General features: G+C 37.5%; 1 protein-coding gene across 1 annotated transcript; it reads left to right on the top strand.

Moving 5' to 3' along the window:
* The first annotated feature begins 12,380 nt into the window (after positions 1-12,380).
* Positions 12,381-17,783, top strand: tbr1b (T-box brain transcription factor 1b). Its single transcript, XM_051710641.1, has 6 exons — positions 12,381-13,063; positions 13,603-13,757; positions 14,094-14,215; positions 14,875-15,033; positions 15,144-15,205; positions 15,961-17,783. Exons 1-6 carry the CDS (start codon positions 12,381-12,383, stop codon positions 16,799-16,801), a joined length of 2,022 nt encoding a protein of 673 aa, XP_051566601.1. The 3' UTR covers positions 16,802-17,783.
* Positions 17,784-18,503: the final 720 nt, after the last annotated feature.

Here is an 18,503-nt window from a genome sequence, read left to right as displayed (position 1 = left end):
CAAGGTTATTTTTCTCCATTAACCAACATCTTATGGAGTTTTGTGTTCCTTGCCACAGTCGACTTCAGCTTGCTCACTGGGGTTCTAAATACAATTATTATTTGATTATTTATTTTTCTACTCAACTTATTTAATCAAACTACACAATGATGACCCTAAGACTTTATAGATATTACAGTTTCATTTTCAGTTAATGCATGATTTTCTGTAAAGCTGCTTTGAAACGATTTGTGTTGTGAAAAGCGCTATACAAATAAAAATGACTTGACTTGGTTCTTCTTTAATACCTTCAAATATTATGTAATTTCTGCATGACTAGTGTCACCAAACAGCATTTCATGAAAACTGACTGTTTTCAAGCACCACCCACCCTATGTTCCAAAACAGGACAGTTGAAAAACAGGTAGACCTGCCCCAAACTCACGCCATTGGTTGAGCCAATGTTGCTAAGTGGAATGGCTCAAACTAATAATCTCAACTCCGATTGGTGCTGCTAGTGGCACAGAGTTACACACTTCACCTTTAAAAAGGCATAAAACAAGTCTTAACCGTACAAAATTTTTCTTCTCAAGTAAATGCATCTTGTTTTACGGATCTTTACAGAATTTAGTGAGAAAACAAGGCAAGAAAATAAGAGAATTATTATTATTATTGTTACTTATTTTTATTTTATTTAATTTATTTATTTTCCAGTGAGGGACCCCTCAGTGAATATTTTTTTATTTATTTAACCATTTCCTGCCTTTATTCATTTGACTCTAATATCTAAAACATACTCTATACTCTAAGTACAAAGCGCTAACACTTCTAGCATATGCAAGCTATTCATAACATAATGCAAATGTGTGTTGCATTCTCACTGTTGCCACAAGAGGTGCTGTGGCGTACATTAGTGTTAACTTTCTTCTTTTACAGTCAGTTTTCTGTTTTGTCTCACCAGAGCTGAAGCAATTTCTGCACCACGAGTGTCACTGAAATACTGACTGTTTTAAAACACTGACAAGTTTTGAACATTCCTCCTTTCTTTCAAAACATGGAAGTTAGAAAAACAGGTAATCCTGATCCAAACTCATGACATGGTTGAGCCAATTGTCCTATGTCGGAACGCTCAAATAAACCATTGCAATTCCGATTGGTGATGCTAGTGGTGCAGAATTGCATACATTACCTTTAAAACGGCATACAACCATAGGTTGCTCAAATATTAAGTTTAAAACTATATGCCTTTTCATAGAGTGGGTAAATGCATCTCCTGATCTATAACGTTTCTTACTGCAATAATACATTTTTGGTCATACAATCTTCATAATCGCATCCTTTTATGGTGTTCGGTTGTCGGAAGTTGCGTCCAATGTAACACAAAAAGCGTTTGTTTGAAGTGCACAGTGAAGGTAAATCTCAGAAATAACCACTCAGTTCTTGTCTTGTTTCCTTTCCCCTCACTCTCAACTTCAAGAAGAATTTCTCCCGCTAGAATTCTGGAATGATCATTAAACAAATCCTTCGGTTCCCTCCTTCCACCCCTCTCCCCCCACCTCCTTACCAGCCTGTATCTCCTGTTCTGTTTGGTTCCTGGCCCCATATGCCACTTTCCTATTTCCTGGCTGTAGACAGCAGGGAGTAGCTCTATTATCACCTCCACTGAGCTGTCTTTGAATGTGAGAGGCAATTCCATTTCATTTTGCCATGGGGAGGAGGAGGCAGGCGTACTTACCCAGCTCAAAGAAATTGGCTAAGGGTTCATTTTTATAGACGAGAGTGCAAGAACACCGATTTTTCCTCTTGTGTTATAGAGGATTTTGGATGTACTTCACTGCTGCCATGATTGCGATCTCGAAAATTGCTCAATATGGGTTTTGACAAGTGCACGCATCAAGACTATTTGTTTGTTTCGGAGAAGGTGTCATCACATTTAAATATTTCACATTGAGACATTTATTGATATATTTATGTGTACATTGCTATATGCTTTTTTTAGGTATAGATGTACAGGTATGATGAAAAAAACAAAACAAAAAAAACAGCTGTTTTTGCACTAATTAATCCAATACTGCAAAACATAATTTTTAGTATATATCACTACATTTGGTTAGATTTATGCTTAAAACAGGAAAAAGACTATTTGCCAATGGGGTAAGTAAAGTTTACTTAATAAACTTAATTTAAGATATATTGCCTGAAAGTCTTAAAATCTTACACAGTTGTGCTCCTCAAGTAAATTAATCTTGGTTTAAGGATATTTAGATATTAAAAAAATAAATAAAATTAGACAATGAAGACCATGAAGGACCCTTCACGTAACATTGTATTTGTAGTGGCTTTTACATTAAAATATCATCTGTTTCCTGCATTCATTTGTTTAAATTTAATGTACAAAACATACTCTACGCAAGTGCATCAACACAAACGCTTTTAGCTATGAAAGCTATTTATAAAGCAATGCAAGTATGTGTTGCATTCTTTTGCATTGCCACAGGAGCTGCTGTAGTGTGCATTAACATAAAACAGTCTTCTTCTATGGTACATTTTATTTTTACTCTCACAGCAGAGAAACGGTTTTGAAGGGAATCTTAGATAAGGTTATTTAACAGTCGCCATGTTCATAGCTAGCTACCTGGATAATAACACATCCGGTTCAATGGCACAAACATCTGAAGGTAACTCTATCGCACGCTGGAGAACTGAGGTTTCTTAGCGCATGTTAAGTTGCTACATTACCATGGTGTCGCAGGCTTGCAATGCATTGGCCAACTTTTGCATCTGCGTACTTGCATAAAATAACTTTCTGGACTAAAGCTCTGAGATTATTTAAACTTTGTGCTTCGCAATGGTGAAAAGTGTTTTTAATGTAATATTTGTAATGCAACAATGTGATTTACATAATTTACATAACTGCTATTCCGCAGAGACTGTGCATGTATTATCTCGGCCATCCATTTATTGTTTCAGTTCAATATTGTGTTTAGTTACATTATATTTTTATAATATGTGCAGTTCTGACAGCTAGAACTGAATATAATGTATATGTTGAGAATCGCTGCTTACTGGGGAAAAAACTCAGGGGCTAGAAAGGTTTTTTGTTGTTTAGGGTCCGGCAGAATATGTTGAAATTCTCAAAGGAGCCTGATGAAAAATGCACACGCTTGTCTTAAGCTAAAATTGATGTTTTATAAATAATTTCGACCCCACAAACATCAAAGGCCACAATCACAGCGACTCACTGATATTCATTTGGCATAAGTCAGTTTCATTTTTCCGAGCTTTTCATCAGAAATGGCTTAAAAAGTAGAGTTGCTCTGAATCTTTCATGACCGAGGGCTTGCAGGGGACAGTGGCTGATGTTCTGCACTTGTAGACGTCTGACAGCAATCGGCAGCATCAACAACAAAATGGTCACAAACCCCAGTTGCACTTCCTGGGTCACACTGCCCAATTAATATTTAAAGGGACTAGCGACCCACTGAGTGGCTGATAACAGGTCAGTTGCAGGTGATAAATGTCGGTTTTACTTGGAACATTAGGTCTTTTCTTCAGTAAATGATATTATATCTTCTCCATCGTTTAGCCTTGTAATACACTTCAGTGATTTAACTTCGGTTTCCCTGTGAGAAGACTGACAGTGTGATAGATGCAAGAAATAATTCATCCGTGCATAATAACTGCATAATAACTGCCCATGTGACCTGAAAAAAAGCATGTTTGATTTTCATACAATAACGTTATCATGCTAAATTGTTAAATAATGTCACTGTGGAAAATGTTAAAATGTCACTTATTGGCTCTGTTCTGAAACTAAGCTGCCTTGCTGTCTTATACTGAAATAGGCAATTGCCTTCCAAGGGAACATCCTAACTGAAATGAAACATCACAAGATACTGATTTGGAACGTTCTTCATAGTAGACTGATTTTGGTGCTAATTTTGGGTATTAAATCAATAATACGTATATTTATAATCAATATTTCTCATGCGCGGGTGAGCAAATTATGACAGAATTTTCATTTTTGGGTGAGCAATTCCTTTAAAACATATATTGCTGTGAAAATGTCATTACTGGAGATGTCTGTAGCTAGGGAAAAGTTGAGGTTATCATCATCTAAAAGTAGAATAATACCTTTTTAATTTAATTATACACACATTTTGTTAGAATTCTTAATTAAAATTCTTGATTTTCTGTGGTTCTGTTAATGCTGATTATGTGAACATGAAATAATTAGGCCAAGTTCAAGTTACACGACCGAGAAGCTACACGCTCACAAAGTGAACCAGACTGACCCTTACCTACCTTGAAAGGCCAGTGTCCTCATTAGCTTTGCTTTTATGGTGTCAGGTGTGGAAAATAACGACAATAAATTATTCTAATTTGCTTGCTATAGTCCACCTTTTGAATTCAAGAAGTTTTTATTGATTTATTTTAATTAGGTATCCATCTGCAATTAACACCTTTTTTTAAACTGGCAGAACTTGTTGCATTAAAAACTCATCATTCACTTGTAAATAATACACATAATAATATCTTGGACTGACTTGAGTTAACCACAAAAAAATGAGGGCATAGATAATTGAGCGAGACCCTGAACGGAATGTTCTGGGTTCAATACAAGTTAAGCTCATTCGACAGCATTTGTGACATAATGTTGATTACAGCAAACAATAATTTCCACTCGTCCCTCCTTTTCTTTAAAAAAATGCAAAAATCAATGTTACACTGAGGCACTTACAATGGAAGTGAATGGGGCCAATTTTTAGAGGATTTAAAAGCAGAAATATGAAGCTTATAATTTAATAAAAGCACTTACATTCATTCTTCTGTTAAAACTCATGTATTATTTGAGCTGTAAAGTTGTAATTTTAGGGTTTTAGGGTTATGGCATTACAACGTCATGGCAACAAAGTTGTAAAATTGGCTATAACTTTACACAGAAAATGTTAGTAAGTGATTTTATCACATTAAAAACATGTTAACACGCATATTGTTTATGTCTTCTGGCTATAGTTTTGAAACAGTGAGTATTTTAACTTTAAAAAGTGGCCCTCATTCACTTCCATTGTAAGTACCTCACGGTCTCCCAGACTTTAGCTTTTTTTAAAGAAAAGGAGGGGCAAGTCAAAATGAATTTTTGCAGTATCAATTTTATGCCACAAATGCTGTCAATTGAGCTTCACTTGTATTGAACCCGCAATATTCCTTTAAGTCTTGTTTTTCAGAGAAATAAAAAAAAAATTTGGTGTGGTTAATGCAACAAGAAAAAAACATTTGAATGGGGTAAGAAAAATAAACTTGTTTTACCTTGGAATAAAGTTTTTTTCCTTACCTCATTGGCAAATAGTTCTTTCTTGTAATAAGCATGAACGTTACAAAATTGAGTTAGATTTCTCTGGAAATGAGACAAAATATCTATACTTTTTTTTTTTTTTTTTTTTTTTTGCAGTATTTATCCAATATTACAGCAATGGAAAACGGTAAACCCTGTAATCTGGTGAACGTTGTTATGCCACTAAATCCTTGATTTTATCACACTAAAATTATGCAAACATGCACTACTGTTCACGTCTTGTGGCTATACTTCTGAAACAGTGAGTATTTTAACATTTATGGATTGGCCCCATTCACTTCCATTGTAAGTGCCTCACTGTAACTGCGACTTTTGCTTAGTTTTTTATTTATAAACTAGTTACGAGTCTAAATTAATTTTTGTGGTTGAAAAGTTCTTAGAGTGGCCAGTGCGATCCGTGGTAGCAGAAATGTCAATTTTCATTCCGGCATCAATTTTGCATCAATTCAAGAGTGAAAGAAAGCATATTGAGAGGGTCAGCGCATATGCGTTCATGTGTATGCGTGCCCATCGCAGGTAAACCTGGCTCCTTTACTAGTCTGCGGTAAATACGACGAGGAGAACATCAGTGACACCTGAGCAGGGGACCTAAAAGGACATCAATAATGAGAGGTGTGGGAGTGCGTCTCAAGAGACGACACGGGCCCCGAGTCTGCTGCACAGAGGCTAATAAGGGTTTAAAAGCCACAACTGTCCACACAGCCCACGCCAGCCCACCACCCGTCTTTCTTTTCCAAAGAGCTGCCTGATGCTTTGTGACAGGCCTCAGCTGCAACCGCAGGGGACCGCGGTGGCCACTGGTTATGTCAGCATCAAACAATGCAGCCGGCACCTATTAATGCAAGCCGAGACTTTGATTAGAAGACGTCGCTAGAACAACGAGACACTTTGAATATTCGTTTTCAAATCGACAAATAAAGACATCATAGTTCAGCTTGACTTCATATGATTTTTAAAAATGGCATCTGGCAAACAACTTATAAATAACTCAAGGGCCATCTTAAATGCATTCCCATGAAATTTTTAGTGACACTGTAATGTAAGCCACTACCTGTCATGAATCACAAATAACCTTGGCCCTCACTCTCTCAGTCATCTCTCGCTGTGTTTACCCTGATGTCCATCAGTTCGCCGTCTTTCTCTCCTAGATTTGCGCAGAAAGCAATCTCTTCTGACTGGGGCAGGCTTCCCTGTCCCCGTATCCGAGCTGGCAATAATTTTGTTGTCATTTAAGTGTGCAGTGACCACATCATTGATGTGACAGAGCCGGGCATTAGGTAAAGTCCCTCGACTGGTGCTCACTTACAGAAGCTGCCTCGATCTGTCGTTGACGCTGATTAGATTAGATCAGGCTGGCAAACACGCACCTTGGCGACAAGACTTTGCAACAAAGCTTCTTGATTTGGTCCTCGGGCAACCTCTGAAAACTTTAATATGTGCCACATAAGGTTTGAGCTAATATTTTGTCCTTGTCATTGGCATGGGCATTGGTGTTGTCGTCACACTGTGGCTTAGTTGATGGATCATGTTTCCATCCGTCATTTGGCTTGTTCTTATAGGCTATTGTTGGCATTTTAAGACTAATGAACGCCACAGTAAAGAAGAAAATGTGATTTGACCCCAGATAAACACCTCCAAGCTGATGTCATCTCTACAAGCTGTTTTCGCAGGTGATGCATTATTAGACGTTCTTTCAATATCAGTGCAACACTCTTATCCTCACCTTCAGGTCATTAGAAAACTTTGCAGATTTCTGCAGAATTGGTACACCCATCATTCATAAAGATCTATACACCCCTTGCATTGTTCATTAATAAAATGTATTGGATAATTTTATATACTTTTGGCTGCCATTAAGTGAATTGTGCTCTCATCTCAGTCTAACACATTTTAGTCTTAATCTATCCTGCAGAATTACCCAGATTTTCCCCCAAAATCCACGCAGAAAATGGGGGAAAACGTCTGCAGATTGCATCTGGGCCTGATTGTCATATTTTTAATCTTTTCAGGATACTAGAGATCAGGTTTAAAGCCTAAGAAAACCACATGGAATTCGTCAGAATCGACAAGAACAACAGCAGCAGCAGCCAGTTCAACGGCAGTTCCTAGTTGTTCTTTTTAGGTAATGGTTTGCAAAGTAACTTTTAGTGGGATTTGTAGCTGCAGCGTTTCAGGACATGTGACTAAAAGCACTTATCTCATTGGTTGATCAGTTTTATTCGCAAATCTTCTGATTGTCTGCGGATAATTTGTCGGACCCAGTGTGAATAGCACCTTAGAAATCCATTGTTCCTAATTCCTATTCAGAAGCTCATTTGCAATCAAATGCATGCTTGATGTGAATAGGCCTTTAGGTTGTATTCCAATGACGTGATTTCCTTTTGATCCACCGTGTTGTCATACACAAACTTTATGTTTAATTTGTCTTGTAAGCCCATTAGAGACACACATGCGTAATGCAAACACAACAGCTGCTTGTGTAGGTCAGTGCAGCGTGTTTGTACCCACCTGATGATGGAAAGGCTCCCTATCCAACACAATGACCCCCCAAGGGACCGGCTGGCCTTACCGTTCCTAATCATGACGGCCCCTCGGCGGTTGTGGCCACTGACTGTGCTAATAAGTGCAAAGTACAGGGGGCTAATGTACAACAAAAGCAGAGGACAAAAAACAAGTAGGGGGAGAAAAACAAACTCCTCAGACAGGCGCATGCACAGTTAACTGAACAATAAGGCCTCCGAGCCACAAAGCCTGGCAGTAGCCTATTAAAGAGGAGGAGAACGAGAGGAAAGGCAAATAATCTGGTAATGAGGAGGAGAAGATGGCCACTTACCCTGCTGGTAGGGTGCAGGCAAGCCCGTGCTTGCATGATTCTGGAGAATAGATTACTGGACCCCGTTGCCCTGTTATAATGACCCTTCTCGTTAGCCTCAGAGATGGAAGCCTCTTCATTTGAACTCAGAACAACTCACCTCTGCCTGCGGCCCCTTTCTGAGAGACAAGAGCTGTTTTGTATCCCTAAACACATGTTTTCTTTGAGCTGCGATTCATTTGGGACATTTCGATGTGCAATGAAGTACATCGCTTATGTGAAAATATTGCTTATGTTCAGTGGAGATTATTTTTAATGTCTTTGTGTCTGGTGTCCCCAAAGATTTAGGTGTAAAAATAATGGTTGTTTCAAAATAATCCTTTTCAAATTCTTGCAATACGTTCCTCTGAAGTTACCAAAACCCATTTGACAGGTGTTATTAAAGCATTAACCCTCTAGGCATGTTGCTTCTGTTTGAGTTCCAATTGGCTCTGGCAAGAAAGACATTTAAGAAAAATACAACAAAACCAACCAACCCAAAAAAAAAAAAAATAATAATAATAATAATAATAAATAATAATAATAATAAAAAGAAATTGGTTAGGGTTAAACAATCGGAAAAATTTAGCATGTAAAAATGAATTGCATTTAAAACATGTTTTTGGGAAATAATGTAACACAGTGATTCTAAACTGGTGGGTCGTGACCAAAAAATAAGTTGCAGGTCTGTTCTGATAGGGTCATGGACAGCAGGGAATAAACTTTAATGAACCATATAGTCATGCATAATTCATTATAATAGCAAAATAAATAGTTATATCACCTTCTAAAAAGGGAGAAGAAGACACTTCCCATATCTTTTGTTGTTGACGTCAAAGGCTGTGCGCCCAATCAAACTCTATTGTATTTTGGCACAAATTCATCTTTTACTTGGAGATACTAAAACAATATTTGGCCCAGTGTTTGTTCAGTGTGTTAGGCTGGTAAATCACAAGTGCCGTTTAAGTATTTACAAAACTGTCACTTTCCTATTCAGCCTATGTCATGTTAATATATTTTCATATTGTTGGGCCTGTGCAGTTCATGGTAATATTAATAAACTTCAATATTTAGGACATTTTTGTTTACTTTTGTAGGGTAAATTTGGTACAATTTTGGTATGGTATGGTTTGGGTCACCACTAAAATCTTGGTCCTGAAGCAAACCCAGTAGAAGACCATTTATAACACACACACACACACACACACACACACACACACACACACACACACACACACACACACATATATACACATGTTGGTGTCTATCCTTATGAGGACTCTCCATAGACATAATGATTTTTAAACTGTACAAACTATAGATTCTATCCCCTAACCCTACCCCTAAACCTAACCCTCACAGAAACCTTTTTGCATTTTTACATTTTCAATAAAACATCGTTTAGTGTGTTTTTTAAGTGATTTGAATTATGGGGACACTAGAAATGTCCTCATAAACCACATTTATAGCAGAATACCCTTGTTACGGAGATGTCTCTGAGACTCATCAAAGACTTCAGCAGTGCTTTCTAATCGGTCATGGAGAGTCAGTTGTGGCAGTGAGACAGGTGAGATGAACTGATAAGAAGAGCCTATTTCAGACTAGTGAGGGGGAGGACGATGTGACTCCTATCAGATGACCGCTGGGATGCTGACATACCTGTTACACCAGAACAGTACACTACTAAGGGGTGATGAGGTAAAATACTAGGTGTAAACTTTGATTTATTGCTGTCACGCCTTTTTAAAACGTTTTGTAAATTAAATAAAAAGTATTTAAATACACAACTGCAGTAATTTAAAATCATTTTGTTCATATTTATTCTGCAATGCTTTTTTCACCCCTCAAATCCCATACAAAAATTCTGTATATGGCCATATATGTAAAACATATAATAAACACATACAGTATAAGCACATGTATAAAGTATGAATGGTTTTCACTGATATACAATTCACATCTTTGGACATATATTTAAAAAACCACAATAGTGGCAAGTTTTGTGGCAAATAATAGAGGAACTTTAATTATACATACATACATATATAGTATGTGTATATATATATATATATATATATATATATATATATATATATATATATATATGTATGTATGTATAATTAAAATTCCTCTACTTCAGTTTTATGGCGGGTGGCACCAACCTTAAGGTGCATTATCGCCACCTACTGTGTTGGAGTGTGGACCAGTTTACCCATTTCGTAGAAAGAAAAGAAAAGAAAAGAAAAGAAAAGAAAAGAAAAGAAAACATAAAATTCTCTTAATCAGCTCTGTTCTCTTGAGATAATGAAATACACTCTCTAATCCATAAATAAGTACATTTTAAAGCTTTAGTTCTTCCACTCCCACCTTTCTAAGTTCCCTCTTCATTGTTTCTCGTTCATTAGAATACTTTTGACAGACACAAATAACATGCTCTACTGACTCCTCTATTCCACAGTGCTCACACAATCCTTTAGGATGTTTATTTATTCATTTTAAAGTTTTATTCAGCATGGTATGCCCAACCCTTAATCTTGTTAAAATATTTTCCTCTTTGGTGCTTCTTTTAGCTAACCTGGCTACTCCTACTTCTCATTGTATTTCATAAAGTTGACATCCTGTGTTTCCTGTATACCATTTCTGTTGCCACTCCTTAGTAGTATATGCTTAATTATTGCTTTTGCTTCATAAATGTGTATATGTGTGTGTGTGTGTTCATGTATGGTTTACACTGATATACAAAAGCCACATCCTTGTACATAACATGCAAAAGATATTAGCAAAACACTCATATGTATAAAATGTATATATATATATATATATATATATATATATAGGCACATTATAATATAATACTATTTATAATAATATAATATATATATACATATTATATTATACATTATATAATATATATTAATATTATAATTATTATCTTATTTCTATATTGAATAACATATGAAGAAGTTTTAGTGATTTGCTATCAAACACATTTCTGTAATAAAACTGGACATTTGAGGAAACTGACACGTGGAAAGAGCCATTTGAATTGCATTCTACTGTATGTCTCCATGAAAGGTTCTTTGAAAAACTTTGCGTCTGCGCCATACACTCGGTTGGCTCAGCTCCACAAACCTCAGAACTGTCCAGCAGCCAACATGCAATCCCCTCGACAGAAAGATATATTTGAAGAATGTACTGTCCTTTAATTTCCGATACCATTTACATGCTTTTAAGTGTTAATTATATCGTTTACAATTAAATAAGCAGCTAAACGACTGTAATTGATCGTGCTTTGTATTGGCAGTAGCTACAAGACGCGAGTTAGAGCTGTTAAATGCTTTGCTCTTACTTATTTGTAGAAACTGCGATTCTGATCAGACATATTATGTTTGATTTATTTTAGAATGCCAAGTAATCCCATATCTATTTAATTTCCGAACACGTGCCACGTATTTACAAAAATATGCTTGGATTGCCGTGCGCGTGATTTGATTCTTTCAGGCATATTTTGAAGCGCAGCGCGTTGAACGCATAACTTGAAGTAGGCTAGTCCATCCTCATAAAGTATGTATTTGTCTTGGGACCAGTAAACAGATCTTTAAAATAAGCCAATAATTTCACGCTATAACGCAAGCATGTTTGGGGACGAGGCGCATTTCAGACGCTTTAATAATGAATGATGACGTTTTCTTGGTAAACAGGCTTTCTTCTCGCATAAATTGGTAAATACTGTATATTCACACAATGGCCGGTGTGATGAGATGAATTGTTAACCCAAACATAAGTCTAGCCGACTTAATATGTGCGTGTGTTTTGAAGCATTCTAACGAAAGACAAAACAAAAAAGAAGAAATGATTTATTTGCACTACTTAGTACTGAAGAAATACACGGCTCCCAATTTTCACAGATTATATAGTAGCTATACAAACACGAATGACCACCAGTGGCGCGTAAACCTCCTTGATTACACTAATTAAGTTCTGTCTAATTAAATTACTGTCTTGTGTTAACCAATAGCAAAAGCTGATTCATTAACGATGCAGACCGATGAATGAAAAGTAAAGCCTTTCCTGATTGCAGCCTAATGTCAATTGGCTAATTTGCCGTCTTGCACAAAGTAGCTCGAACCGCACGAAGGCGTTTTCTCTCGCGCTCGCACATCGGTCGCGTTAATTGCTATTTGTCATCGAGAGATGCAGCTCGAGTGTTGCATCTCGCCAGCTCTCGCGCGCTACGAGAAGTGTATGATTGTGGGCAGTGGCTACACGAGCTCTGAAGGATCTGAGCTCGCCTTGCAGGACTACCCTATTATATCCATCGGTGACAACCTGGAGAGAAGTTCACCTCTGAAAAAAAACTCCGTTGGGATGACGAATCAGTCAGAGGCAGACAATTTCGCCGACTCGAAGGACTCATCAGGGGACGTCCAGCGAGGCAAACTCTCTCCTGATCTTGACGGAGTCGCCGACAATCGTCACAATTTCAATGGATCTGCAGGAGAACGCTATCTCCTGTCTCAGTCCAGTCAATTTCAGCCGAGTCCCACCACCATGTTTCCCTACCCGAGTCAGCATGGACCGACGCACCCAGCCTTTTCCATCGGAAGCCCGAGTCGCTACATGGCACACCATCCGGTGATAACGAACGGAGCCTACAACAGTCTGTTGAGCAACACTTCTCCTCAAGGCTACCCGACCGCAGGCTACCCGTACGCGCAACAGTACGGACACGCGTATCAAGGGACTGCTTTCTACCAGTTTTCCTCGGCTCAGGCCGGGCTTGTGCCTGGTAAAGCGCAGGTCTACCTCTGCAACAGGGCCCTGTGGCTTAAATTTCACAGACATCAAACAGAGATGATTATTACCAAGCAAGGACGGTAGGTGTTCTGTAATTAGAGGTGTAATGGCCAATTCCAAAAGCGTTTCTTAACGTAATACATACACCGTGTGTGGCCAAAAATTGGATGTTGGATGTTTTCGTTTCGCACATTTTTCGTTTTTGCTTCTATGTAACAAATTAATGTAACGAGCCATGGGCAAATTACGCGGAACACGGCATAATTTTCCAAAGAATAATAATAAAAAAAAAAAAACTGAGCCTTTTTCTTTCTTTCTTATGCGTTATTACAGAACAGAAAAAATATTCAGATTTTTTATTTTATTAGATTCGATCATTAGAATTAGATTAACAGTTGTTTATCCTTTCTATTAGTCTTTGTGTAATTAACTTTTAATCGGTCGTTATTTATCCAAACCGCTTTTGAGGCCCTATAACTCTAATTATTCTTTAATTGTTTTATTTTTTTTAACACAAATATTTAGGTAAAAAAAGTAATTAAATTACTAAATTAAAACATTGCAATCATATGTACCACAGTTCTGCGCATTGACATGTTTTCATTGTATGTACCCTCAGGCGAATGTTCCCGTTCTTGAGTTTCAATATATCTGGTCTCGACCCGACGGCGCATTACAATATATTTGTGGACGTTATTCTTGCGGATCCGAATCACTGGCGTTTTCAAGGAGGAAAATGGGTCCCGTGCGGAAAAGCAGACACAAATGTAACAGGTGAGTTTAGGACAATGTAATATGAATGGATAAAGTTTAAAGCCTATTATTATTATTATTATTATTATTATTATTATTATTATTGTTATCATCATCATAAATATATCTATTATTGTTGTTATTAACTGTAGTAATAACACTTACTGATTCGAACAGTGGCCTAATAACAAAATAACATTAGTAATAACATTTATTAATTCGAACGGATTTATTTAGAGGATTAATTTGCTATTTGGAGGTATAGGCTATAGACTATTATCCTTTTGAGACGAGAATATCTTTGTTAATTTTGTCTTGGCACAGCACTGACATATTCCAAATGTGATTTCTGAACAGGTAACAGGGTTTACATGCACCCCGATTCGCCCAACACCGGTGCGCACTGGATGCGTCAAGAGATATCTTTTGGAAAACTCAAACTAACCAACAACAAAGGAGCATCTAACAACACAGGGCAGGTCAGTTAGATTATAAATCATAACAATGAAACATTAATAGCTGTGCTATTTAGGCTACAGTGGCAATAACAACATTGATGTGCATTTCTGTCATGTGTTTTATATATATATATATATATATATATATATTAGGAATTACATTTATAATACAATGCAACACATTTTTCATGGTGCTATAATCATTGTTATAATAATTACTACGACTAATAAAAGCATGTAATTTCAAGTAGCTCCAAAAAATAATTACATGCAGTTTTTAAGTATTATACACATATAAACGTAGTAAAATAACAAGAACACACATGCAGTGACCATGTTGTTTATTACCCTGTAAAAACTGAAAATGTAATCAGGTTGATTCAGTCATGTCACATAATATATATATATATATATATATATATATATATATCATAGCTATCTATATTTTACTATATATATATTGGATTATATATATATATACTATAGCTGTCTGTATTTATACTGTATATGTGTATGGATTATATATATATATATATATATAATATTATTATTATTATTTTGCAGTAGGATGTAGCTAAATTCGGGTAATGTTGGTGCATTAAATCGAATTCTCTATGCGTGCTCAAGGAAGCGTGTTGACGTTCTCTGACGGTCTCGTTTATTCGCCTGAATTCCTACAGATGGTGGTCCTGCAGTCGCTGCATAAATACCAGCCTCGACTGCATGTGGTGCAGGTGAACGAGGACGGAACCGAGGATACGAGCCAACCTGACCGCGTGCAGACGTTCACTTTCCCGGAGACTCAGTTTATCGCAGTCACCGCTTATCAAAATACTGACGTAAGGAAGAAATCATAACTCCCCCAAATTTGATGCAAGGATTTGTGAGATATCAGATTATGCTGAGAAGAGTTATGATTTATGGATTATTCTGTCTGTTTCTGTTACAGATCACACAGCTAAAAATCGACCACAATCCATTTGCAAAAGGATTCCGGGACAATTATGACACGTAAGTCTGTTTCTTGTTGACAGATTTTTTTTTTTTTTTCCATCCTCATTTAGCCTGTGCGCATTTCTTTTTTTTTCTAGCTTTATATTTAAAGATCGCGGAAGAATAACAATTGCTCATATCGAACATAATCAAATATTGTTTCTTGTGCACTTGCTGTTTAGGCTATTATTTATTACGCAATGCTGGCTGAAGGCAGTGCCGGGTTTTCCTAAAACCAAGTCAAATCCACACACACACACACACACACACACACACACACACACCACACACACACACACACACACGCACACACGCGATCATTTTATTGATGGTCATTTTCTTTTGACCGATGTAGAAACCCCCCTTTTGTGATTAGGGTGCCAAGTCTCAAGACATAGCCTAAATACCTTATCTTCATTGCTCTGAGAACACCTGTCCGCTTTTGGGCATCTGATGTCTTTCCCGAGATGACTATTGGCATGCACGCTGTTCCTCGACCACCAAGATTTAAGCAAGATGCTTAAAATTTCAATAGAAACATGTTTGACCTCTTTTACTATGTAATTTTTATGCATTCTCATTAATATAATAAATGAGACAAATACACATTTTCCGTGCAAAGTGTGCACGTGTTCATTTGCGCAATTACGCACAGAATGGAAAATTGATATCGAACAAAGTTTTTGCTCTTGAATGTCCATAACGCATTGGCAACGCTTTATTTACGCCTGTCATATGCAACATTAACGTGTTTGTCTACCATCTTTCTCCAGTGTCTACACAGGTTGCGACATTGATCGGTTGACGCCGTCCCCGGGTGACTCGCCGCGCTCTCAGATCATGCCTAGCGCAAGATATGCCATGACTGGTTCTTTCCTGCAGGACCAATTTGTGAGCTCGTATGCCAAGTCCCGCTTTCACCCTGGCGTCGGAGGCGCTCCTGGCACGGACCGCAGCGTCCCACTTAGTAACAGCTTGCTCTCCCCGCAACAAGCCGAGGAGACCACGGTGGCCTCCCCGCAGCGATGGTTTGTCACCCCTGCCAACAACCGACTGGACTTTGCCGCCTCGGCATACGATGCCGCCGCGGCTGCTGATTTCGCCGGTAACGCGGCCACCCTTCTGTCGTACGCAGCTGCCGGAGTGAAAGCGCTGCCCCTGCCCGGGGCGGGATGCTCCAGCAGGCCTCTGGGGTATTACAGCGAGCCGCCGGGGTGGGGCACTCGCACCCCGCCGCAATATTGCAGCAAGTCCAGCTCCGTCCTCTCCTGCTGGCCATCCAACTCCGTGGGGAGCACCAGAACGACGACCTCCAGTTACCTGCTACCTGGCCTCGAGGACGGCGACGCCATCGCGGCCGACAGGTCACCGGATGAATCCAAACCGAAAGACCTGTCTGAATCCAGCTGGATAGAAACGCCGTCCTCAATTAAGTCCATCGACTCGAGCGATTCTGGGATTTTTGAGCAAGCCAAGAGGAGGAGGATTTCGCCATCTGCCACGCCGGTTTCAGAAACCTCGTCTCCGTTAAAATCCGAAATGTTAACGCCGAGGGAATGCGAGAAAAACTGCTCCAAGGACATCGGCTACTACAGCTTTTACCCCCACAGTTAGAAACTGGGAAGAACTAATGCATTATGGCTAATATGTTCAAGGAGTGATTTATAATCTATTTGTTCCTATTTATGTGCTTATTAATTTATTATTGGGGTATTTATTCATCCATCTGACCGAACTTGGTCGCGTCGTTCAAAGGACGGGTTTAAATGAAAATCTTGACGCGAAAAAGCGACATTTATTTAAGGTTTTAACTGTTAAGCCTATTGTAAGTATGAAAGTACTGTACATATGTGTACTTATCTATCCATTTGTGGTTTTCTCGTTCAATGTTGATGTACAATATGGCAAAAACAGAATAGTTTCATGTTTTAATGTACTTAGAAGTCGTTCGTTCGTTTGAATAGCTACATATATTCGATATTTTGATGTTTAAAACATGATGTTGCTCACCTGTTGAAGGGACCACCTAAAGAGTTTATCTGACAGAAGAAAAAAAATGTCTTGTCAGATGTCGGCTTATATTGATGTTGCTTTTTAGAGTCGCATTGTCTGTTCGGGAATATCATGTAGTCAGTAGTTTCATCGTTTTGTGGACGTTGTTGTAAAGTTGTCAGAGCATATGTTTGTACCACACAAGCGTAAAATCGTGGATATCTCATTACCCTTTTATAGACATTTTCATTTGTGTTTCATGGGCTGTTCTCTCATGAGGAAAAACGCGAATTAGACCTGCTAATGTGTAAAGGTCATGTAATTGTGGTGTGCTTGCTTGCAATAAATATGAAAGAATGTGAAAACCCTGCAAGGCGAAGTAACCTACACAAGAATCCAAACTGGTTCCAAAACCAAATAATTCTGTTCCAAAAGAGCTCTCAGTCACAATGGGAATATTGTTCCATTTTTGTTGTTGCCTGTACGGTACATTTGTAAAATAAAATGTAAACCGCAAAGCATTGCAATAGATAATGCATTAGATTCCAAAATAACAAATCAAGTAACTTGATCAACATATTTCACAAGAAGTTGTTTGATGAAATGCAAGAATAGAAGTTGAAGAATGAAGTTGGTTCTACGAACAGATCTAGCATCATTTGTTTGCAGATTCCACATGGTTAGATATTTTGTTATTTAATGCAATGAATTCTATTTTAAAGTGGGTCCCACTGTATTCCCTTTTAAATACGCAACATCTAAATAAACAGCAATAAAATCTAATACTTATTGTACAGCAAATGTAGTTTATTTTTAAGTCGCGTTTTACAAGCAGTAATCAGTAAATCTTTAAGCTTTATTAATAGGCCTATATGTGATTTGGGATTTAATTTACAAGGAGTCAAATGGCAGGTCCCGCACACAATTCATGGATGTAAATGTGTAAATGAGCATTCGGCTCTTGCCAGCAAAAGACTTAGGAGCTATTATTACAGCCTTAGAAAAATGATAACAATTTCTAACAAGATTTCATAAACTGTCCAGAGTTGTGAATAAATCTCAAAAAATATTTTAGCATTTTTTAAAGCATTTTTATGCATGAATGCATTTTAATTTCATAACAAAATGACATCAAATATAATTGTGTAATGTTTAACAGAATTAAATAAAAAAAAACTTAAAATATTTAGTTATTTAATGTTAGTTTTATTAAAGATTACTCAATTCGATATGATGTATTTTTGTTATGAAATTGAAATGCGTTATTATTATTATTATTATTATTATTATTATTATATTTGAGTGTATAGCCTAAAATATCTTT

Source organism: Myxocyprinus asiaticus, chromosome 11, assembly GCF_019703515.2.
Source record: "Myxocyprinus asiaticus isolate MX2 ecotype Aquarium Trade chromosome 11, UBuf_Myxa_2, whole genome shotgun sequence".
NCBI lineage: Eukaryota > Metazoa > Chordata > Actinopteri > Cypriniformes > Catostomidae > Myxocyprinus > Myxocyprinus asiaticus.
Note: the sequence above shows the minus strand (reverse complement) of the source record. Positions and strands in the feature narration are given on the sequence as shown.

Excerpts from the sequence above, each read along its gene's own strand:
- tbr1b (XM_051710641.1), top strand. The coding sequence starts at position 12,381 with ATGCAGCTCGAGTGTTGCATCTCGCCAGCTCTCGCGCGCTACGAGAAG. Across the intron at positions 14,216-14,874 it reads CATCTAACAACACAGGGCAG|ATGGTGGTCCTGCAGTCGCT; the intron begins GTCAGTTAGATT and ends GAATTCCTACAG. Across the intron at positions 15,206-15,960 it reads TTCCGGGACAATTATGACAC|TGTCTACACAGGTTGCGACA; the intron begins GTAAGTCTGTTT and ends ATCTTTCTCCAG.